This window comes from Balaenoptera acutorostrata, chromosome 3, assembly GCF_949987535.1.
Source record: "Balaenoptera acutorostrata chromosome 3, mBalAcu1.1, whole genome shotgun sequence".
In the NCBI taxonomy this organism is placed as follows: Eukaryota; Metazoa; Chordata; class Mammalia; order Artiodactyla; family Balaenopteridae; genus Balaenoptera; species Balaenoptera acutorostrata.
Genome location: NC_080066.1, coordinates 64917395 through 64940955, shown reverse-complemented (window position 1 = coordinate 64940955; position 23561 = coordinate 64917395). Strand labels below are relative to the sequence as shown.

At 42.8% G+C, this 23561-nt stretch overlaps 2 protein-coding genes across 3 annotated transcripts in view; one reads left to right on the top strand and one right to left on the bottom strand.

Moving 5' to 3' along the window:
• The window catches only part of BBS4 (Bardet-Biedl syndrome 4), a 46451-nt gene extending 24548 nt beyond the window's left edge, over positions 1-21903 (top strand). The window contains exons 3-16 of one of the 2 annotated variants that reach the window (XM_007197753.3): positions 931-1004; positions 2997-3060; positions 4650-4761; positions 5739-5811; positions 10895-10948; positions 12709-12836; positions 15164-15218; positions 16224-16292; positions 17273-17425; positions 17518-17689; positions 19639-19708; positions 20330-20471; positions 21017-21218; positions 21766-21903. In XM_007197753.3, the coding sequence (XP_007197815.2) occupies positions 931-1004; positions 2997-3060; positions 4650-4761; positions 5739-5811; positions 10895-10948; positions 12709-12836; positions 15164-15218; positions 16224-16292; positions 17273-17425; positions 17518-17689; positions 19639-19708; positions 20330-20471; positions 21017-21218; positions 21766-21875 (1478 nt within the window). In that variant the 3' untranslated portion in view covers positions 21876-21903. The remainder of the gene's footprint in view (positions 1-930; positions 1005-2996; positions 3061-4649; positions 4762-5738; positions 5812-10894; positions 10949-12708; positions 12837-15163; positions 15219-16223; positions 16293-17272; positions 17426-17517; positions 17690-19638; positions 19709-20329; positions 20472-21016; positions 21219-21765) is intronic. The other variant, XM_007197754.3, reaches the window with a different exon arrangement.
• A 149-nt stretch (positions 21904-22052) lies between these two features.
• Positions 22053-23561, bottom strand: part of ADPGK (ADP dependent glucokinase) — a 36912-nt gene continuing 35403 nt past the window's right edge. The window contains exon 8 of the mRNA XM_007197757.3: positions 22053-22358. Within this exon, the coding sequence (XP_007197819.2) occupies positions 22053-22358 (306 nt within the window). The remainder of the gene's footprint in view (positions 22359-23561) is intronic.

The window sequence follows — 23561 nt, the reverse complement described above, 5'->3', positions numbered from 1 at the left end:
CAGTTGCGGCAAGTGGGGGCCACTCTTCATCGCGGTGCGCGGGCCTCTCACTATCGCGGCCTCTCTTGTTGCGGAGCACAGGCTCTAGATGCGCAGGCTCAGTAATTGTGGCTCATGGGCCTATTTGCTCCACGGCATGTGGGATCTTCCCAGACCAGGGCTCGAACCCGTGTCTCCTGCATTGGCAGGCAGATTCTCAACCACTGCGCCACCAGGGAAGCCCGAAATCTCCTTTTTATTGCTTCCTAATTCTACTCTTCCCTCTTCCTTCCTTGAGGTCACCACTGTTCTGAGGTTGGTGTGAATACTTGTCCTCCTTTTTACCATAGAAAAATAATTTCTTAATGAATTTTTACCTGTATTTTAATTGAATTCAAAGGGATAGTAACTCAGGGTTTCTGTATCCTGAATCAGTGGCTCAAATATTTTTCTTCTTGTTGACTTCTCATTCCTGGGCAACAGTATAATGTTTCACATTTGAGCTATTGCTAAGACTGTGTTTAGCTATTTTTGGTCCTCTGATCTATCAGATGTGATATTAACTATGGTATGTATATTTTGTTAGTAACACTCCTGAAATATCCTTTGGAAAGTCATCTTATTCACGTTCTAAAACCAGGGGGAGAGAGGGAGAACAAGAGGGAAAGAATGATTCTGTTTTTCTCTTCAGGCAAGTTATCAGTTGAGAAACTGACATCATAAACGACCAAAACTGAACAGAAGTATATATTCAATGTGTAATAGTAGGACAAGTATCTCTTAATTTAATAATCCACACATTTTTGATGCACTGTATTCTTATGGTCAGCAGCATGAAGAATTTAACGTGATATTACAGTATGCTTGTGGTTAGTTGAGGACAGTGCTCAAGGAGAAAACCTAATAATGACTGTGTTGTTTGTTTTGTCAAAATATGCTACCCTGCTCCAGAGTTTCCTATTTTGGAGAAGCAGAACTGGTTGATACATCTCCACTATATCCGGAAGGATTATGAAGCATGCAAGGTGAGAGGCCAATGATAGAGAACATGAGAGGCAGGCTTTGGTTAGGCAACTAACTGTGTCTGTCACTCAGAGTTTGGGTGACAGTTTAGCTCTCACTAAAAATGTATGAAATCTTATTTCTCTGCATTTTGTGTATTGGTTAGCTTTTGCTATGATAATGCTGCTTAAGAAACAACCTCAAAATGTCAGTGGCCTCTAACAACAGATACTTATTACTCATGGGCCTTCAGATTGGCTGTAGGTTGGCTGGGTTTGACCACAGCCTGTGGGTCAGGTTCAAGTGTGCTCCATGTGTCTTCTCATTTCAAGACCAGGCTGAAGGAGCAGCCGCTCTCTGGGACTTGTTGGTCTCATGGTGGAGAGCAGATGTTCAATATGGCACAGTATTTAACTGTTTGATCTCTGGATAGGTGAAAAATGGTATTTCATTGAGTTTTATAATTCTCTTATTATGGTGAGCTTGGTCCTTTATATATTTTAAAACCATTTGTATTTTCTCTAAACTGTATCTTTGGTAACTTACTATATACGTTACATACTTGCTGGCAGAGAATAGTATCATCATGCAAAATATATCCCTGGCATTCTCGTTTTTTGGCATTCGGAGCTTTGTAATGCTTTTAAGGTTGTAGTTTTTATACCTGTGACATTTGTACCTATGACAATGTAAAGAACTAGCAATGTTCCAGTATGGATCTTGAAAGATTTTTTTTTCATCTGTGATTTTATCCTTTTCTTATTTCCCTTTTCCTTTATTGACCACTTTCTCTGTTTCCTTTTTTTTGGCTTTTCTTCTTTTGCTTTTTTCTTAAGAGTTGGGGCTATTTCTAGGTTCTTTCCTTGACTCCTTTCTCTGCTCATTCCACACACTTCTTCCTGATCTTAGAGATGCGTACTGAATGCTTCCCAGGTATTTCAAATTCATCTTTTCTGTAGCTGAATTTATCTTCTTCTTTCCAAACCTATTCCTTCTCCTGTTCCCTGTCTCAGGGATAGGTACCATCATTCACCCAGCTGTCTGTGTCAGAATCCTCTGACCCACTTTCCCTAATATAATATAGATAATCATCAAGTTCTGGAGATCCTTCTCTTACTATCTCAAGATATTGTCCACTTCCCCCCCCCCCCACCCCACGCCTTAGTGCCTTAGTTAATCCCTGTCATTTAAATTAACCACAAGAGTTCTTATGCCAACATTGCCTCTAATCTTGCCTCCTTTCCATCTATTTCCACAATGTTCCAAAAATGGAGCAAATAGAATCTGGTTACTTCCCACTTAAAATTTATCACGATTTTCCCATTGCTCTCGACCTTTTTTAGCATGGCATTTGAAGCCCTTCTCTCTCTGACTCTCTGGGCCACCTCAGCTTTTCCTCCATCCCTTGCTAACACAGGATTTGAAACTCTTTTCCCTGGAAAGCCTTCCCTGATTCTCCAGGTTAGAATCAGGTGATTGCCCTCTGAGCTGTATAGTTCCCTGGCCTTAGCCCATCATAGGACAAAGGTAGAGCCTGTACTTGGCTCATCAGAGAGCTCCTAGCATCTATAATGGTGCATGGAAATCTTTTCATAGTTTTCTTAGCCTGCCTAGTTAGAGTGTAGATAGGAGTTGGTGAACTTTTTCTGTAAGGGGCCAGATGGTAAATATTTTAGGCTTTGCAGGCCACAGATAGTCTCTGTCTCATATACTTCATCTTCTCTTATTTTTTAATAACCCTTTAAAAATAAAAAAACCACTCTTAGCTTGAGACCTGTACAGAAATAGGCTATGTGGGTCGGATTTGGCCTGTGGGCTGTACTTTGCTGACCCCTGTTCTAGAATAAGCAATCATAACAAGAGTTGAAATTTTTTAAAAAATCCGAATGAACTATATTAGTCATCATTAATATCGTAGATTTCTTACATGTACTCCTTGTCCATGTTTACCTTTTCTTAAAAACACTTGAAGACACTTAACCACTACTCAGAAGTATTGTTTCTTTCTTTTTCAGGATGTTATCAAAGAACAGCTTCAGGAGACTCAGGGGTTATGTGAATATGCTATCTATGTCCAAGGTAAGACATATATTTCTTCTCTTCTTGCCAGAGAAGTGCACACTCTGCCTACGTTCTGGAAAAAGAGCAAACAACTTACGAAATACTTAAATTCAAGTAAATGTTCCACAAATCTCTTATTTAGTATTACTGTTTTTTGAAATCAGAGCATGATTATTGTGCTGGATTTGACCTCAGAAATGACTAGTTCTCTTTAAAAAACTTGCTACTATCCTTCACCCCTATTCTAGTTTCCGGCTAGTGTTTTTCAGAACAGTTGTTAGGGTCCCTGCCTCATGCAGCAGTTTCAGGTCCAGAAGAAGCTTTTGGAAGGGTTCCTTGTAGTCAAGCTAAAAGAGATGAGGAAAAGCTTGACGATTTTTTGTAAGGTGAGTCAGGATGAAGGGAAGAAGCCTAGAGGTATACAGGATAAAACAGAGAATAAATGAAATTCATCAGAAATCAAGTATAGGAACCACTGACTGGAATTTTACTCTGTAGTGCCCAAAGTAGCATCCTTAGTTTTCCCAGGAACTATCTTTTTGACTCTTTGATGTAAATGAATGGTTTTGTTTACCACTCATTGCATTTGTAGTCTTCAGATTAATATATAATTTTCTGACATAATTGGTAAGATATTGACATATCTAGGCTATCATGGCAAATAATGCTTTTTTTAAAAATAAATTATGTATTTGTTTTTATTTTTGGCTATATTGGGTCGTTGTTACTGTGTGCGGGCTTTCTCTAGTTGTGGCGAGCAGGGGCTACTCTTCGTTGTGGTGCGCGGGCTTCCCATTGCGGTGGCTTCTCTTGTTGCAGAGCACGGGCTCTAGGTGCGCGGGCTTCAGTAGTTGTGGTGCGTGGGCTCAGTAGTTGTGGCTTGCAGGCTCTTGAGCGCAGGCTCAGTAGTTGTGGCGCGTGGGCATAGTTGCTCCGCGGCGGTATGTGGGATCTTCCCGGGCCAAGGCTCGAACCCATGTCCCCTGCATTGGCAGGTAGATTCTTAACTACTGCACCACCAGGGAAGCCCAAATAATGCTCTTTTATTCCCAATATCACAAGTTCCAGACTTATAGTGCCTGATAGTAGTTAAGCATGTAAATTCTTCTGAAAAATGATTGATTCTGATTGGTTGCTGTACTGAAAACCAAGTCTGAAATATTACTGCATTCTTTGCCAGCATCTCCTTGTTGGACTTGAGTTAATTGATTGCACTTGCTCCATTTGAGTGTACTCTCTGAAAACTATCAGGTGGATGTCGGAATTATCATGATAAATAGAGCATTTGATGAGGAGCTATAAAAATGTTCTTATAGTGAAGAGTTTGTGGGATAATTTACAAGGTACCCGATTATCTGCGTGGTGGAAGCTGGGAGTGGAGGAATAGGTAGATTCCAGATACCTTAAAAAAAAGGTTTTAGCTCATCAACAACTTTGCTGCTTGTTTCAATCCATCTGAAGTCATATCTGATTGTATTAGAGACACAATTATCCAAAGAATTTCTTTGATATGATTTCCTACCTCCCTCTTCTCCAATTTTTCAGATGTCAGGCTCCATTCTTCCTAGAACATGATTTTATTTTCTGTGTTTTCTCTTTCTTGGCAGCATTGATATTTCGCCTGGAAGGAAATATCCAAGAATCCCTAGAACTCTTTCAGACGTGTGCTGTTCTCAGCCCTCAGTCTGCTGATAACCTCAAGCAGGTGGCCAGATCTTTGTGAGTATTGGCAGCCTGGAGGCCCCAGGGTACTGACAGAGAACAACGTAAAGTGTATTCTCAGGCTGGAGCTGCTTCTGGCAGCCGGATACATAGAGGGAGGGTTGCTTAATGGGTATAATAGATTCACTTTGAAGAGTGTGGATTAATTTTGAAATTTGAGAAAATGAGATAACTAGTATAAGGAACTGAGTATTTCAAACACTGTATATTCTAGTTTGATGGGGGAACACCGATAATGTTTCTCATATAAATAGGAACATTTTGTGCCTCAGGTACCCTAATTGTATTGTCAGCCCATGGAATTTTTCTCGCCTACTGTTCCAACACTTAGCATAATACTAGATACACGGTGGGTTTTTAGTAAGTGTTTGTTGAGTGAATGCCCTGAAGGTTCCTGGATGCAGGCAACCTCCATTGTCTTTATAAGCTGTTAAGTACTAATAGCTTTACTACTCCAGAGTAGTAAAGTGTTCTGTGGAGTTCCCACTCTCACTTTCTTACCTACGTTGGCATTCATAACCTGCACTGTCTTTGCATAGAGGCTGATTTTCCCCTGTCTCCAGAATGATGATCCAGTATCAAGGAAAGAGACTTAGTTTGGGAGAGAAGGGCCTGTCCCTAATAGATCATGATGAAAAATTGTGGCAGTTTTTGTTTAACATGGTAATTAGTTTGGCTTGTTTCTTCTTTGGTCTACATTTGTAGTACATTGTAGAAAATAAATTACAGAAGACTTTCACTAAAATTGGTGTAGAATGGGCCCAAGGCCTTGGAACCAATTCTGTCCCTACCAAGAGAGCTTCTGCTCTTGGTGTACAGCAGCCTCACTGGCTAAACCAGCACAGCCAGCTTACAGGGAAGAGGCTTCCCGAATTCTCTGCTGGCTGGAACATGAGTCAGATGTGGGACTAGTGGGGTTGTAGTCTTGTAAAAGCTTTGCATTAATAATCACAGAAAATGTGTTTCTTCCCCAGATTTCTTTTGGGAAAACATAAAGCTGCCACTGAAGTATATAATGAAGCAGCTAAACTTAACCAGAAAGATTGGGTAAGTAGGGAACTTTGTTATTAGTGACATGCTAATGGTTCCATTTATCATATGGCTATCTTTTGTTATTATTACTGAATTCTTACATGCCGAAACTGTCTTTATTTTATCCTCACGCTTGATCGATGATTTGGCTGGGTATAAGATCAAAAATGATGTTTCCTCATAACTCAGCAGACATTGCTGCCTAGTTTTCTGGCTGTCAGTGTTGTTGATGAGCAGTCTGTTACCAGTCTGATTCTTGTTGATAACCCCACTTTCCTCTCTAGAAGCTTTGAGGATTTCCTATCATTGGAGTTCTGAAATGTCAGTAATAGTTGTCTAGATGTGTTTCTTTTCTCTTTTATCCCCCTTATCTGTGGACATTCAGTTGGCTCTTTCACTTTGAAGACCCTTGCCTTTCTTTGGGTCAGCAAGGTTTTTTTTTTTTGAGTAGTTCTTTGATTATTTTTTCCTCTCTATTGTCTCTTTGTATCAGTTAGGGATTGTGTGTAACTGCAACAAAACATTTTATTAAACATTGGCTTTATAAATTAGGAGTTTATTTTTTTCTTATGAAACAAGAAATCCAGGTAAGTAGTTGCCAACATTGATTTGGTGGGCCAACGATGTCAATGCTGAGGCTTTTTCTTCATGGTTACAAGATGGCTGCTGCAGCTCTAACATCACATCATCATTCTAGGTAGGGAGAAAGAGGAAGCAACAAAGAGAAAAGGACATAACCTTCATCAAGAAAGTATAATTTTCCTAGAAATCCCCAACAGACTTTCACTTACATCACATCAACTACCCCTTCTGTAAGGAAGGTTGGGAAATATATTGTCACTCTAAACAAAATTAGGGTTCTGTTGGTAAGGTAAACAGAGAGAATGAATGTTAGGTAGATAACTAGCAGCATTTGCCACACTGTTTTCTACTGTATCAGACGTGTTCTGTACCTGTTCTACTTGTCTCCTAACTTGCTTCTCATATTTTCTACCTCCTTGTCTTTGCTGTACATTCAGAGACATTTCCTCAGTCTTATCTTCCAGATCATCACTTCTGTTTTTAGCTATATTCACATTCTGTTATTTAGCCTACCTGTTCAATATTTTTTATTTCAGTAATTATATCTTTAATTTCTAAGAACTTTGTCTTTTCTTGCAGTAGCCTCTCCATGTCTCTGACCCTTTGAAGTTCTGTTCTGCTTTCCACAATTGTCTTTTTCTTCCTCTGTTTTGGTTCTTCTTTTTCATGCTATTGGTTTTTTCAAACTATCTGATGATTCTTAGAAAGACATATCTAAGAGTGAAGGATTAGATTGATTAGTAGAAAGAGCTAGCATGGGTTTTCCCTGCAGTTCTTATGGCACTATCATTATTATTATTTTTAAAAAATATTTATTTATTCATTTGGTTGCACTGGGTCTTAGTTGCAGTAGGCGGGCTCCTTAGTTGCAGCTCGCCAGCTCCTTAGTTGCGGCATGTGGCCTCCTTAGTTGTGGCATGTGAACTCTTAGTTGCGGCATGCACATGGGATCTAGTTCCCTGACCAGGGATCAAACCCCAGCCCCCTGCATTGGGAGTGTGGAGTCTTAACCACTGTGTCACCAGGGAAGTCCCACAGCACTATTATTTTTGTCAGTCACTTTTCTATTGCAGGTCTAAAGACTGAGATGTTTAAGTCTTTATGCCATTGAGTATTTTATAGCCAAAGGCCAAAGTAAAGCTACAGATAAAGGAAAATTGAGTTGCTGTTTCATTCACTTAGTCCTTCTTTCAACAAATGAACGTCTATGTGCCAGGCACTGGGCTGCAGATGCAAAGATGGATTGGTGGTTTATGGGACAATCAACTAGAATAGGAAATACAGGAAGGAAGAGGAGCAAGTTTTGGGAGAGGGTGATGATAACAAATCAGAGTTAAGTCCTGTCTTTTAGAAGATTATGGACATGATGAATTGTACCTTCTGGTAGGATATCTAAATTGAGATGTATCCAATACATGGCCCGATATAGAAATCTGAAACTCAGGTGTTCTGGGCTAGAGATACACATTTTGGAGTCAACAACTTAAAGGTGATAATTAAAACCATGAAATTGGATGGGCTCACTCTGCAGTGAGCTGAGGATGGAGTCCTGGAGAAAACAGTTTGAAGGGCTGAGCCGAAGAGAAAATGAGCCCATAGATGGAGACAGAGAGGAAGTGAGACAGGACGGGGGGTGGAGAATGTCTTTCAGTTTGTCCAGTTGGTTGAAAGAGCTCATTTGGTATTACTGACTCATCTGGGATAACCAGTCCATTGGTGCCAGTAGAGGTGGTCATTCCCCAAACAGCCACTCTCTGCCCTACATGCTTCATGAGTGCCTGTGGCCTGTAACAAACCTTGTAGCCCTACTTCCTTCGACTCATCAGGGTATTCCACAGTCTGGCCACAGCAGGGGAATAGTAATTCCTCCCGCTATGATCTCATTTGACTTGTGGAACAGCTGTTAAGTAGGGAGAATTTCCCGTGGCAGAACCAGAGCCAGAATTCAGGCCTAGAATCTAGGATTCCTCACTTTAGGCCTGTGATCTTTCCACTGTACCAATTGCCCTTGCAGGATGTGTGCTGCATCTTCTCACCCCATGAAAGACAGGATTTAACTCTGATTTGTTCTAGTTTCCTTTTCAAATTTCAAAAATTTTCTTGGTTGTCAGTTTGTTTAAGGCATATTGCCTTAAACTGCTTTCTCAAATAATATCTATGAGAAATGATTTAAAAAGGTTATGGGTTAGTTACCTTTCAGTACATTTAAAGGACAAGTAGGGCTACATTTCTCCTCTCCAGCTCCCTGTGTATATTCTTATAGGGTGATGAAGTGGAAGGTATACAAGTTTTATTAAAAAAAATTTTTTTTTTTGGCCGAGCTGGGTCTTTGTTGCTGCGTGTGGGCTTTCTCTAGTTGTGGCGAGCGGGGGCTACTCTTTGTTGCGGTGCGCGGGCTTCTCATTGCAGTGGCTTCTTTTGTTGTGGAGCTCGGGCTCTAGGCGTGCAGGTTTCAGTAATTGTAGCATGTGGGCTCAGTAGTTGCGGCACGTGGGCTTCAGTAGTTGTGGCACATGGGCTCAGTAGTTGCGGCTTGTGGGCTCTAGAACACAGGTTCAGTAGTTGTGACGCACAGGCTTAGCTGCCCTGTGGCATGTGGGATCTTTCCGGACCAGGGATCGAACCCCTGTCCCCTGCATTGGCAGGCGGATTCTTAACCACTGGACCACCAGGGAAGTCTGGTATACAAGTTTTAGAGACAGGCCTGAGTTCAAATCCCAGTGCTTTGCAATGTGTGGAAATTATTTGGATTATGATTTTTTTTTCAATAAATTTACGTATGTATGCATGCATGCATGCTGCACCGGGTCTTAGTTGCGGCATGTGGAATCTTCGTTGCAGCATGCGGACTCTTAGTTGCAGCATGCATGTGGGATCTAGTTCCCTCACCAGGGATCGAACCCTGGCCCCCTGCATTGGGAGTGCCAAGTCTTACCCACTGGACCACCAGGGAAGTCCCTGGATTGTGATTTAAGAAAAAAAATTTTTTTTTGTAATGTGAGACATTCATCAGAAATTTGAACATGATTAAGTATCAGCAGTTACTAATTTTTTTTCAAGTATGATAATGGTATTGTGGGTAGCTTAAAAAAAAGAGATCTTATCCTTTAGAAATACATACTGAAATATTTGTGGATAAAATGTGATACTATCTGGTATTTGCTTACAAAAGTAGTGGGAGAGATGGGGGGGTATGGATTGGATGATTGTTGGAGCAGGATGATGAGTACATGGTGATTCTGTCTACATTTATATATGGTTGAAATTCTTTAAGATTTAGAACTAAGAAAAAACCATCCCAGTGCTGATACTTTCTGTCATAAGTTAGGCAAACTGCTTAACTTCTCTGAGCTTCCATTTTCTTACTCTGAAATCAGAATTGTTATACTTATGTTGCAGGTTTGCTGGGAAAATTAAAGTAATGTATATGAAAAACATCTGGCATAGAATCACTGATTGCTATTTTGTTGTTGTTATGTTAGGGAACTTGGAAAACATTAAACCGGTTGTTGTCTCTGAGCTGTGTAAGGTTCATGTTTCTTCCGAGAGGGACACTTCTGGGTCTGAATGTGCTTCTCCACCTCCCCACTACTAACAAGATGGTCCTTACTGTTTCCCAGGAGCAGTCTTCTCACCCTTGCATTTTCCTTTCTCTAAAGCTGCCTTAAATAAAGGGAGGTTTAATATAAGGGAGTTGGGGAGATTTTACAGAACACAAGGTCAGGAAATACAGATTGGTCTTGCAGTGAACTAGAACTGGAAAGATGTCAGCAACCAAGGTAGCTTCTCTGCATTTCTGCTTGATTTATTTTCTTTCTGTAGATCAGAGGTTGGCACATTTTTTTTTGTAAAGGGCAGGTTAGTAAATATTTTAAGCTTTGTGGATTTATACAGTCTTTGTTGCAACTACTTGACTCTGAAGTTCTAGTGTGAAAGAACTGTAGACGATACATAACAAGCGGTCGTGGCTGTGTTCCAATACAACTTGATTTGCAGAAAAAGGCAGAGGATGGATTTGGCCCGTGGGCTAGAGTTTGCTGACCTGTGCTATAGTCTTCTGAAGATCGGCTCCAATTACATCTATGTATTCCATACTAGTGGCCTCCGGATGGCGCTGTCAGTCCCCAAGTCCATCCCGCCTAGTGAATTCCTAGATTCCTAGGAAAAGGACTCTGACTGACACACTCACACCTCCTTAGGGTAGGAGAAGGGGCTGTGGTAGTCTCTTCTGAGAAGAGGGGACAAAGGGTTTGTTCAATGAGCAGCTCTTAGAGGAAAAAAGGTGTAGGAATGGGCTGGGCATGCACCCCAAGGTACTAAATAGACCCAGGAAGGTCACTGGTTTATTCTGCTTTTATCTCTTATAATCTGTTTAAGATTCAAGTAAAAAATTAACCATAGTGCATGTTTTAAAGTTTAAATTTTGCCAAGCAGTAATAATCTCTAGACGCCTGTTGTTTCACTCTAATAGTTACTGTGGAACTTAGTAAGTTGTTTTCCTTTCTCTCGTGTGTAGGAGATCTGTCATAACCTAGGAGTTTGCTACATTTACCTGAAACAGTTGGACAAGGTAATTTACAGAAATGGTGCTGGTGGCTGAGCGGCTGGCTGGGGATTTCACTGAGGGTACACTTGTTACAGCGGCGCCATTGGCGCCATTGCTCATTTTGTATTATTCCTACTGCTTGCCGAGATTTTTAGAAGTAAAAATTGAAACTGCCATATACATTTATCCCCATTTTTATTCTCGTTTGTCACTATTCATCTGTTTTTTTTTTTTTCCTGCTTTTAACAAGAAAGTGACAAATTCTAGAAATATTATTAGGGAATGGCAATCTAATTGCCTTCTTCCTCTCTTCTTATTTTCCACCCCCTAGTTTAATTTTCCAGAACAGAAACACAAGTGTTCAATAAAACTTAGATATCAAAAAGTGGACCTGTAAGTCTTAAAAGTGTAATTATGACCATGTGAGCTATCTTATGCTCCAGTGGCAACTGATTTTAGTTCTTAAGGTCATTGGAAATGAATTTTTAATCTTAAATAGATTTGATTTCTGAGAGTTTCAGTTTTTAAGGTTATTTTCCATGTGAGATTTTTATGTTTCATTTTTATATTTCATTGTGATTAGGCTGTAGTGCCTAAGGCTCTTACATCAGATAAAACATTTGCGCTTACCCTGTTACTCACATAAGGGAAAAAATGTATATCTTAATTGAGGGATAGACCAAATTATAGAAACTCTAAAAGTTAATGATAGTGGGGCTGGGTAGAGTTTCCTTCATAAAGCTCCCACTTAGTGATTATGAAGTTTTATTCTCCTTTTTCCAGTGCTGGCAGGACTGAGAATCTGAATAAGTTGATACCCATTTGACAGTGTTTAATATATATCAATTTGTAAACTGATGCAACCTAATCAATCCCTCAGGGGTATGCAAAAAAAAACTGTACATCAGCAGTTGAGGTATGAGAATAACTTTTGCTCCTGTGAGATATATAAAAATAAATAATACCTATATCTGTGTAAATAAAATATACATATTTAGTGGGTCCCTTAGGTTTTCTGGGCAGATCTAGATCTTCAGTGTTACATACTTGGTTAGGAGCTTTCTCTCTTCAGAGGATATTTCAAGTAAGTACATATCTATTCATAGGATTATTCTGAGCCCAGGGAGAGGTGGAATTGGTTTTTGGTCAGACCTGTATGGAGGAGAAGCATTATATTTAGATTTTACTATAAAGCCTACAGGCTAAGCAAATACAGTACCTGGCATTTATAGAAATACTTGCTGAATCAGTGAAGGACTAAACAAAGCCCTTTTCATCATCTACGAGGACATAAGCTCTTGCGTTAGCTCTGGTGTACTAGTACCTAGAGCAACAGGCACTCGATGAATACATGTTGAATGAATAAATGAGGATTCATTCATTCATCAAAATATTGGTGAGGAAAATGAGGTCCACCCTGGGGAAGGATGTGCAGTTGGTCAGCGGTGCAGCTGGGGTTGAGTTTGGGGCAGACCATGATATCCCTTTTAACTTATGAAATATGAGTCATGGGTGTGAATATCAAAAAGCAGAAAACACTCAAGAAGTTTAATCGTCTGTACAAGCCTCCCAAGTGGCTCTAGAGGCAGACACTCCATGTTGCCAGCTGTCCTATGAGCAAGCACGGTTTGGGTATGTTTTAGTTTTTTGGGTAGTGGGGCATTTGCTGAAATGTGATATTCCTACATGAGTATAGCAGGAGCTCTGTCTTTACATTAGCCATACAAGGTCATTGTCCTTTCACGGTAGTGATCTGGTTCTCTTTACTCTGTCAATCTTGTTAGGCACAAGACCAGTTGCACAATGCCCTACATCTTAACAGGCATGATCTGACTTACATAATGCTGGGCAAGATCCACTTGCTGGAGGGAGACTTGGACAAGGCCATCGAAATCTACAAGAAAGCAGTGGAGTAAGTGTGTCTGTTCCTTTAGAGCAGTGAGAAGCTAAAACAAAAATGGGAGCAGAGATGAACTCCCAAGTCTAAGAGAGAACACGTGTGACTGGTTACACATTGTGAGTTGAAGGAGCCAGAGTAACTGTTAAGCTAAGGTTTAGAGCTCCCGATTGCTTAAATAAGGAAGACAGACCTGTTTCTTTCTCACACATCAGTGTGGCTGGTCTAGCCTAGCTGGCCAGCTTTGCTCCACAAGATCAGTCTGGGATCCAGGTTCCTCCCATGTTCCTTCCTCATCATTCCTTAGGTTGTTGCCTTCACCTGCATGGCCGCAGCTGACTTACTGTAGCATCTGTGCTCCAGGCTGTGGTCGGGGGAGGTGGTATAGGAAGCTAAGTACTGAATAAATAGGAAGTTGCACACATCATTCCTGCTGACGTTCTGTGGTTCGAAATTAGTGAGGTGGCCACATCTAGCTGCAAGGGAGGTGGGCAGATGTGCCTAGGGGGAAGGAGAGAGCAGAGTTTGGAGTCAGCTGGCAGCCTGCCACTGTGGTTTTAAACTTTATAAAAGCTGTTGTGTTTCAGGATATTAGGGAGAGAAATCTCCTGATTGAGGAATAAAGATCTGGCCTCATTAGCCTGAGACCAATATCATGCTTTTGAAAAATATCATTAGGGTCAGCCAAATCCCCCTTGAAAACGTAACTGACTGGCTTTCCCAGTGTGGTGGTCTGCGTTTCTTTTCTAGGGACACATGCTATCTTGTCTTTTCTGTCTGGGGTCTTGTCGTGTTTGTTTTAAGTGGGATAGCTGTAGCAAAATTAACTTTAGTGTCTCATTTGTTTGGTCAGTTAATAGAATGCCTCATCTGTGGTTTAAGGCCACAAAGTCTATTATTCCTGATAATTAGACTTTGAACTAAACTTAGATTTCTATTAATTTGTTAATTACCTTTGTCTTCTACCATGATAGTAACTTTTCTGGTTATATTAGTCACAACACTGCTTTTGGAATTTTCTTCAACCATATTTTATATCTGAAAAGACATAAAAATCCTTTGGTTTGTTAAGCTACAAAAGAGACTTCTGTCATCAAGAGGCTACGTTTATATGGACAAGTAGGAAGGAGGCCATGTAGCGTATGTTAAAGTCTCTTTGGTGCTGGGTTGGAAGCTTTGATCCCTGACCCCTGCATTCTATAAGTTGGCTCTTTGAGCTTATTAGCTCACATAAATTACATTAGCTCACACATTCTTCTAGTGGCTGGCCAAGGACTTAAGTCACTGGAATTCTCAAAGGAGAAAAGAGGTCAACTGAGCATTTGGAGCCTCACTGAGATTACAGAAACCATTGTTTGTGACCCGCAGCTTTGGAGAGAGTAGTCATGTTTTGGTGGGGGGATGGACACCCACCAGAATCATGGAAGTTACTTACTTGCTTTGGGGGAGGAAGTCATCAGGATGGGTATTTATGGCAGAAAGTGAAGGGCGAATACTCAGTTGAACTGAATAAGCTCTGTCTGGCCAGCTCAGGCCTCCCTGGGCTGGGGCTTTGGCCCCTGTGGTTCTGGTCTCCCCATAGGTAACCGGCACCCTACCTCATTGCTTAGAAACAGGAGACACTGTTCTTCACCTTCTGTCACTCTCACTGGTGCAGCTGTCTGCTGATCCCGTAGTCAGATCATGTGAGTGCAGTGTTGCTTTCGCTTTGTGACAAAGACAGATATCATCGAGGGATTGGAAAGGCAGATACTCTTTTACTTAAGCCCGTGTTTACTCCACAAAGCCAACAGCTAATTCTTTCCTAGAGCGGGTATGTGTCTTCCTTCTTTAGTTTGGCTGTTTAGTATGGCTTTTTGTTTAATGTGGAGAGCAGAGCATTAGGGGCCTTGGGATCCTAAATTACACAGGAAATTATGCTGGCTGGCATTGAGTGCAGTGAGAACAGGAAAAAAAAAATCTCACAAGAGGGAAAGGACTAAAACCGTGTGTGTTCTAGACTGACTTGGTTTATAGGGCATTATTCTTGAATTCTATCAGTGAATCAAGACAGTGGCACAAAATATTCCATAGGTTCTTTCTAAGGACTTTGGCCCTAAGAAAAGGTCCTGCGAAAGGAGTCTGGGTTCCAAGTCCCATTCTTTCTTGCTGAGCTAGCCTCCCTGTAGCTAGGGTTGAGGTGACCTACTTTTGAAGGGAATTCCCACATCCCTTTGAGAGTTCCTACGGGGAGTGGGAGGCGCAGTGGTGTCTCAGGTAGTGCACAAGGGTGAGTTACTATGTGTGTATCTTAGTGTCTCTCTTACACATCTTGTTTCCCTCTGAGCATCTCTGTGTTGCAGGTTCTCACCAGAAAATACAGAACTTCTCACAACTTTAGGATTACTCTACCTCCAGGTAAGAGGAATTCTTTACTCATCCATGCCTTGACGTTAGAAGTGCTTTTGGGTTTGTGTGTGTTGTGGTTTTCCTGCATTTTTACTTTAACAAAACTTACAAAAGGTCATAAGAAGGACATGAACTTTACTCTCTGCATTTGATATTCTTTGTCTGCTAAAGGAATTAATTTTCAGCATTCAAATCAGAAGCAAATAAATCTGTTTGAGCCTAGTGCAATTATAATTCTTATCCAACCAAGGCAAGAACACATACGAGAAACAACTGGGGTCAGAGGGGCTGGCATTTTGTGGTGGGAGGAGAAGCTGTGGTACCGCTAGGGCTTTGGGGCAAAGGCCATTTCTGTTGTCCCTTCTTCCCAGCCACGTCCTCTAGAAAAGAGAGAAGGCAAAGCATTGTCTAGAATAAAAAGTCTCCTCTCCCCTCCACATTCCTGAGTGTGGGTGGGATTCTCTTGGCCCCATCGCTGTTCTGTGTCTGCCTGAGGCCCCGGGACCCAGGGATCCCTCAGGGCTTCTCCCTGCCCCACACACCCTGTCGACGCCCCAGGTTGCCCGCTTAGCAGATCCTGCCTCCAGCCCTGCCTCTGTGGTGGCCTTTTCATCTGTTTCATTTTTCTTTCAAAGGAGCTTAACCCTGGGCCTTCCTGGGCTTTGGCTTGGGAGGCTGGCCCCAGGGGAGATGTGGCGAATCAGCCCATTTCCTGCCAAGAGGCCTTGGCGTGGAACAGCACTAGTGTGGCAGAGGCGGTTCCTGGCAAACAGCTACTTTGACCTTATCAGGGGACAAATCAACAAAATAGGAGGGAAAACAAACGTGGGGATCTTAATTTTCTTTTTTAAGAATCTGGTATCTGTAGTTCTTTTTCTGTCAGAAGAACCCGGAAAAGTCAGGGTGTGTCTGATGAGGGGGTGGTTGGCCAGTCTCCTTAACTACCGTCCCGCCCCCCCCGCCCCCCCCCCCCCCCCCCCCAGTGTAATTCTCTGGCTTTTGCTTTTTCCCAAGCTCGGCATTTACCAGAAGGCATTTGAACATCTTGGAAATGCACTGACTTACGACCCCACCAACTACAAGGTATTGCAGGCTGTCAAACCCCAGAGCCTTCACACAGACGGTCCCACCACTCCTAGAGGTGATCTGGCCCTAGAAAGCGTTCTGTGTATCTGAGAAAGTACTTTTTCCTTAGAAAAGTTATAAATAAACGTGGCTCTCATTTGAAAATACTTGTAAAGTGTCAGTGTTCTGCTTCTTATCTTCTAAAAGAGCACATTTGTTATACTGGGCCTGTTAACTTATGCAGAAAGCAAAACTGTAGTGCTGGTAAAGTTTTATATGTTACTTAGGAAATTGGCAGAGCCTCTATAACTACTGTCAGAAATAAATCTGCTGAAATGACTTGATTCCTGATGAATCTGAGATTACAACTCTTGTCCAGATACGACTTCGGGGAGGAGGAGATCATCATGTGGATATGTATCATTGAGGGAGATGCAGCAAAACCGGCTGTTTGTTAACAGTACAGACTCAGTCCTACTTTGGAAGTCGTATTAGCCTGACTTAGCACGCCACCTTAACCCTTTTCCTTAGAGACATGAAAAGCTTGACCAGTGAAGCCTAAGGCTGACTCACCCTCTGCCCTGTGGCAGAAGGAGCTGCACGTTTAGTGGCCAAGGACAGGTGCACCTGAGTTGTCTAGAGCACTTGGTGTACCAAGTAGGGGCTGTAGGGAACGGGTTAAAGGTGCTTTTTACTTACAGGGCCCTGGTACTCTGAAATAGTGGCTTCCCTGGCCACCAGTAGGAAAAAAAAATAAGCTGGGTAAAGTCAGTGACTTTTCTGTATTATGCCAAAGAGAGCCCGTGTGGGGTGCGGGAGTGTTCCTCATGAGCGTTTGTTCCACTAGCTTGGATACAGTATATGGGTCCCTGGGAGAAGCTCTTCAGTCCCACCAGTGCTGATGCGTCTGCGGAGTATCTAGACTCAGGAAGCCTCTTCACCGCGACAGCCTTTTGGGAATGACTGAACTACCAACTTTCCACATCCCATGTTTTCAGGCCATCTTGGCAGCAGGCAGCATGATGCAGACCCATGGGGACTTTGATGTTGCCCTCACCAAATACAGAGTTGTAGCCTGTGCTGTTCCAGAAAGTCCTCCACTCTGGAATAACATTGGAATGTGTTTCTTTGGCAAGAAGAAATACGTGGCAGTGAGTGTCTCCTCATTTTCCTGGTTTGTGTTCAGTTACTGGTTCTGCCAGCTTGCCCCAGCCTCTCACCGAGTGCCCGCTCTCTCCTCTAGGCTATCAGCTGCCTGAAACGAGCCAACTACTTGGCACCCTTCGATTGGAAGATTCTGTATAATTTGGGCCTTGTCCACTTGACTATGCAGCAGTATGCATCAGCCTTCCATTTTCTCAGTGCAGCCATCAACTTCCAGCCAAAGATGGGGGAGCTCTACATGCTCTTGGCTGGTAAGATACATTTGTGTGAAGAACCCCTTTCGCAGTCTGTACTCAGGGAAAAATGAATTAGAATCATAGGAGGCCAGTGGTTAAATGTCCCATAGAAGGCATTCCCTTGCAGATCCCATAGGAATCTGGATTACTGTCCTAGAGTTTGAAGAAATATGAAAGAAAAAGATGACAAAGCACCTTGTTGCTTCTCACTTAGGGGAATTTCACTCAGAGACCAGCAGGTTCAATCAGGTTCATCTCTAGTTCATCTTTTATTTATTTATTTATTTATTTATTTATTTATTTATTTATGGCTGTGTTGGGTCTTCGTTTCTGTGCGAGGGCTTTCTCCAGTTGTGGCAAGTGGGGGCCACTCTTCATCGCGGTGCGCGGGCCTCTCACTATTGCGGCCTCTCTTGTTGCGGAGCACAGACTCCAGACACGCAGGCTCAGTAATTGTGGCTCACGGGCCCAGCTGCTCCGCGGCATGTGGGATCTTCCGGGACCAGGGCTCGAACCCGTGTCCCCTGCATTGGCAGGCGGATTCTTAACCACTGCGCCACCAGGGAAGCCCCTCTAGTTCATCTTTTAACAGTGGTTTTCCCGTGACAGTTCATGTATTGAATCCAGCCAAGCTCCAGTTATCATCAGGTGTTAAGATCTTGGGCTTTAGGTGGGGTCCTGCCTCTACTACTTACCAGCTATACCTCATAGGGTTGATGAGAGGATTACATGATTAGACACAATGAATGTTAACTACTGGTTTTGTTGTCATTATATAATTAGTCTATTGTTGTTGCTAGTACAATATAAAAGTACTGACTAAATATTCTTTCTGGGGGATATTTCTCCTTATACTAAAGTTACAAAATGTATACCTAAAAGCAGTTTCCATGTTCTCACTGACAGTAGTCTTCAGGTGTCTTTTTGGTTTTTTTTTGTTTGTTTGTTTGGTGTTTTTGGTCATTACTGTGAGGTTCTGATTTATAAGAGAAAGGTTGCAAAAGCAAATTGAGTGGTGGTTATTTGGGGGCTGTCTGACTATAAAGATACCCCAGTCATAATGGGATACAGGAATGTGAACAAATAGCTGTACCGTAGGGCATAAGCAGCAATTGTAACTTCACAAAGCAGAGATGGTCTTCACACTGAGTTGTGAAAGATAAGCTGGAATTCAGTAGTACAGAATGGCTGAGAAGTCCCTGAGTAAAGGCATGCAGCCGTGAAACTGCAGGAGGTACCAGGCCATTAGTGGGCAATAGTGTTGTAGAACGTGGTGGGAGATGAGTCAGGAGAGGTAGTCTGGCGTCAGAGTATGGAGGACCATTGAGTACAGCACAGGGACTGTACACTTGATCCCAGAGGCTCTGTTTTTCCCAACTGTGTTCCTAGATCTCCTCTTGTGTCTGGTAGAAGTAGATGAACAGTTGGGGAGGTGGAGTGGGCAGGGCTTCCAGAGCAGCTCTGCTGTTGTTTGTGTTATAGGTCAGGCTTTCAGAAAATGCTGATTTAAAAAGGGAGAGTGTTCTGTTGCTAAACAAATTTTAAAGGTCCGGTTATGGGTGCTGGAGTGAGCATGTGAGCATTCCCGAGTAGGCCGGTGACGCGGTCAGATTCGTCTCAGTCAGCGAGATACCTGGCAGCCTGCGCTGTGGCAAGCGGGACAGTGCCCTTGGGGAACAAAACGGAAGGCCTGACACGACTAAACCAGGGCAGTGTCAGCAAAGAAGCTGTAAACAATGGAATTCACGGAACCCGGCCGCTGACTGACTGTGGAGAGGGGACCGTTGAACAAGATGATAGCCGGAATCCGAGCTGAGTGGCTGCGCGGACGGTGGTGTCATGGGCTGGGCGGGCACAGCAGGAGTTAGTTAGGTTTGGCGGCTGAACGAACCGCCGTCTTGAAACATTCCCTGTGTTTGCTCCGCTGGGCTCTTCAGCCACCGCACTCACTTTCTCTGTTGCAGTGGCTCTGACCAATCTGGAAGATACAGAGAACGCCAGGAGAGCCTACGCAGAAGCAGTCCGCCTGGATAAGTAAGCCGCCCCGTCGGGAACGCTGCTGGGAGGGCTGGACGCCGCAGAGCCGCGAGGTGGCGCCACGGCCCCGGCGTTGCCGAGCCCACCCGGCTGCTTGCTCCCCGTGCCTCTGTGCCCAGCGGGCCTCCGTGCGAAGGACGCGGCTCCTGAGGACAAAGTGGCTCAGCAGGACCCGACGCTGACTCTGAGAAAACGTTTCCAGCCCTTAGTAGTCAGGAGGCCAGAGGAAGTGAGAGCTGTCAGTGGGCTTGGGTTGTTGATAGCTGTGGGCTCGCTGGAATGTCACATGGGACTCTGGGCTCAGTTTAATTTAAGATACACTTGACTCTCCTGGGATTTATTCCACTGGCCTCTGTTAGGCAGCAGGGTAGGGACCTGTTTTTCGTCTCTTTTGAGGGCCGAGATGTCAGGCTTGGTCCCAGTACCGGCTTTGCTGATTGGGCAGTTAATTCCCTGATTCTTCTCCAAAGGTCCACACAACACGTGTGTACCCCACCTTGCTGTGGAGTGGAGCTGTCTGTACTTAGCCAGTTTTGTTTTTGTGCAGTGAGAAGGATCTCTGAATGACCATGTGTTGCAAAGCCCCAGCTCCATAAGAATCCCTGTCTGTTTGCACAGGTGTAACCCTTTGGTAAACCTGAACTATGCTGTGCTGCTGTACAACCAGGGAGAGGAGAGGGGCGCCCTGGCCCAGTACCGGGAGATGGAGAAGAAAGTCAACCTACTCAAGGACAGTAGCTCTCTGGAATTTGACCCAGAGGTAAGTCTTAGCTCCTAGGAGTCATAAGCAAGCTGTCACGAGACTTTTGAATCAAGCCCAAATAACCCAAATATAAGGTATTATATAGGCTCATGCCTGTTTTGGCTTTGATGTTCCTAGTGGTATGAATTCTTCAATTAAGAACAGCTTGAGAAACTTTCCTGGAAGAAAATAATAAGAGGAAATTCAGGCTTACTGAGTTATATCTATTATTGATAGACCTCAGCTCAAATGAGTTGTATTATGTCTCTTTGTAGCTTTCTCCCATTCTCCTCACATAGGAAAGGCAGGAATTTAGTCCAACAATGCACCAAACTTGAATTGTTGGGTTTGAGAGCCTTTAAAGAACTCCCTTGCCATCCACTCAGGGCAATGTGGTCTCTGCTGTTTGAGAATGATTTCTTTGCAGTGTTTCCTCCCTCAAATGCTAGTACAGCAGACACTATTTCAGCTAATCCCCACCTGCCTGCTGAAGACCTGGGATGAGGCTTGTCTCGGCCGGTCAGACCTGACTCTTTTTTTTTTCCTTCCCACTTGGGCACAAGATGGTGGAGATGGCCCAGAAGTTGGGAGCTGCTCTCCAGGTCGGGGAGGCACTGGTCTGGACTAAACCAGTTAAAGATCCCAAATCAAAGCAGCGGACCACTTCAACCAGTAAAGCCGCCAGTTTCCAGCAGCCTCTGGGTTCTAATCAAGCTCTAGGACAGGCAATGTCTTCAGCAGCCGCACATAGGAAGCTCCCCTCAGGTAGGAAGCTACACACAGCTATATGAAGACCTGTGGGTACAAGCCACATGTGCCTGCAAAGAGATTACAGCTTTGAATGAGGCTTGTGCTTTTCAGACTCAGGACACATCCAATGTAGTGCTGCCTAGAAGGGGGAAAAAGCCCAAGGGTGGCCAAACTGTCACTTGTTTCCTTAAGGCAATTTGTGTAAAAGGTTACAGCTACTGGCAGGCTTAGCTGGATGTCGGTACACTGGGTCTTTACAATATTCAGGTTTAGAAATACATTGCAGCACCTTTCGTTATGTAGTCTCGCTTTAATTCTCACTGCCTTATCATAAGTCAGCATGGTGCAAGTAATTAAACATTTCTTTTATAAGGTCATTGAAGGCAGACTTGACTGTTACTTTATTTCTTCAGTTGTGGTCTTCTTTCACAGCTGCCCAGATATGCCACAGTCCCACTAGTCTCAGAAGATATGGGGTTTCTTCTTGCAACTTGACAGTGAAAATATTGATTTCTTCTGGAACCATGGAACTGAGAATTCAAGCTGTTTGTTTTGTTACTAGGTGCCGGAGGAACATCCCAGCTCACAAAGCCACCATCTCTTCCTCTGGAGCCAGAGCCCACTGTGGAAGCACAACCAACTGAAGCATCAGCACAAATAACAGAAAAATAGGTGTAGGATGAACCCAGAGTTGGGGTTTCTTTGGCGAGGATGTTCCAGATTAGGAAAGGTCCCATGACACAGGCAGCACGGAGGCCAGCACGTTCCCTGGGCATCGTGAACTAGAACGCAGAACGTGCTATGATGATCACGAGGAGCCTGAGGCCTACGCAGTCCCCTGCTGCCCCATCAGCTAGGAAAGAGAGAGAAGATGGCCCAGACAGGTTCCCTAAGAATTGAGAGCAAGGCTTCGGCTCTATGTATGTAGATCCAAGAGCCAGCAGGGCATGTGATGCTATCTGCGTTGGAAAGGACTTTATCTCCTGGCTGGCTGACCCCTTCCTCTGTGGAAGGAAAGTCTGAGACAGACCTCTGCGCAGTAGTCCTGTCATGACAAAGCCTTGTCTGTCTTAGCTGAGCTGATCCTTGGGCTGTGTGGTATATCAGCCACTGAAGCAAACACAAATCTTGGATTAATAATCCAGCTCTAATAGTCTAAATTTAAAAGAAAAAAAAATAATGATGAAACAAGCTCTTTAAATTGAGGCCCAGCCTATTGAGTATCCCAGCTGCACTTGCCCAAGAGCATCCAGAACAAGTCCCTATATCTTGTTCTTGAGAGGTCAGAGTGTAGAGCCAGATCATGTCAGTATGAAAAGAAGTAGAGAAGAAGGGCTGGTCTGGTATCAGCACCAAGGATTTAAAAAAAAGGAAGAGCTGCTTAACTGAGGAATTTTTATCTGACAATCAATGATACCACTGACCAGATGTTATCAATACATTATATATACTTTTCAGAATAAAGATTATGTATCATCCCTTTGGGGAAAGTTGTTATTCAGGTATAAAAATGAGGGATCACAATGAAAACTTTTTAAAAGAATCTTGTACCTGCCCGGTCTTTGGCGTTTGTGGATTTGCAGTCTCTCATTCACTCTGTTGAGAAAGGAGCTATTCTAATTCCTAGTATGGGAGTTGCTCATGTCATCACAGAAAAATTACATGACAATTAGAAAAATGAGACCAAGTACACAGTTACAGATACAGACATGGTTTTAGATGGCTCAAATTAGAGGCAAGAAAGTGGAAGTATGAACTAGCAATGGGAAAAGTGTTCTTCTTACTCAATAATATTAGTACAAAACGAAGTAAAATTTTGGAGTGTATGATTACAATGATCATTTTGTTCTTAAGGAAAAATCCCTATTGTCTGATAACAGAGAGTAGCTCACAATGGACCAATCCTCCCACAGACAACAAATATAAACCAGTGGGTAAATGTAAAATATCTTGGTTTAATTAAAAAAAAATACACATAACTGTTCCAAGTAAAAATTATAACATTATATGTGAGGTTTAATATGTATAACTAAAGGACAAGGGGGTATATGGAAACTTATGGTTGAAAGGTTTTTATATTTCACATGATATGGTAAAAAACTAATCCTAAATAGTTTGTGAAAAGTTAAGGCTGTATATTATAATCCCTAGAGTAACCATTAAAAAGATGCAAAGAAGCATAGCTATTGGGTTGGCCAAAAAGTTTTTTTTTTTCTGTAAGATGGCTCTAGTAGCCCTTAGTTGTCTTTAACTTCATTCAAAACAATTTTGTTAGATTCTATTGTGACAGCTGTCATATCAATCAGTGCGCAAGTAAAAACTTATCAAAACTGAATTTTCTGTGTAGCCATTTTAATA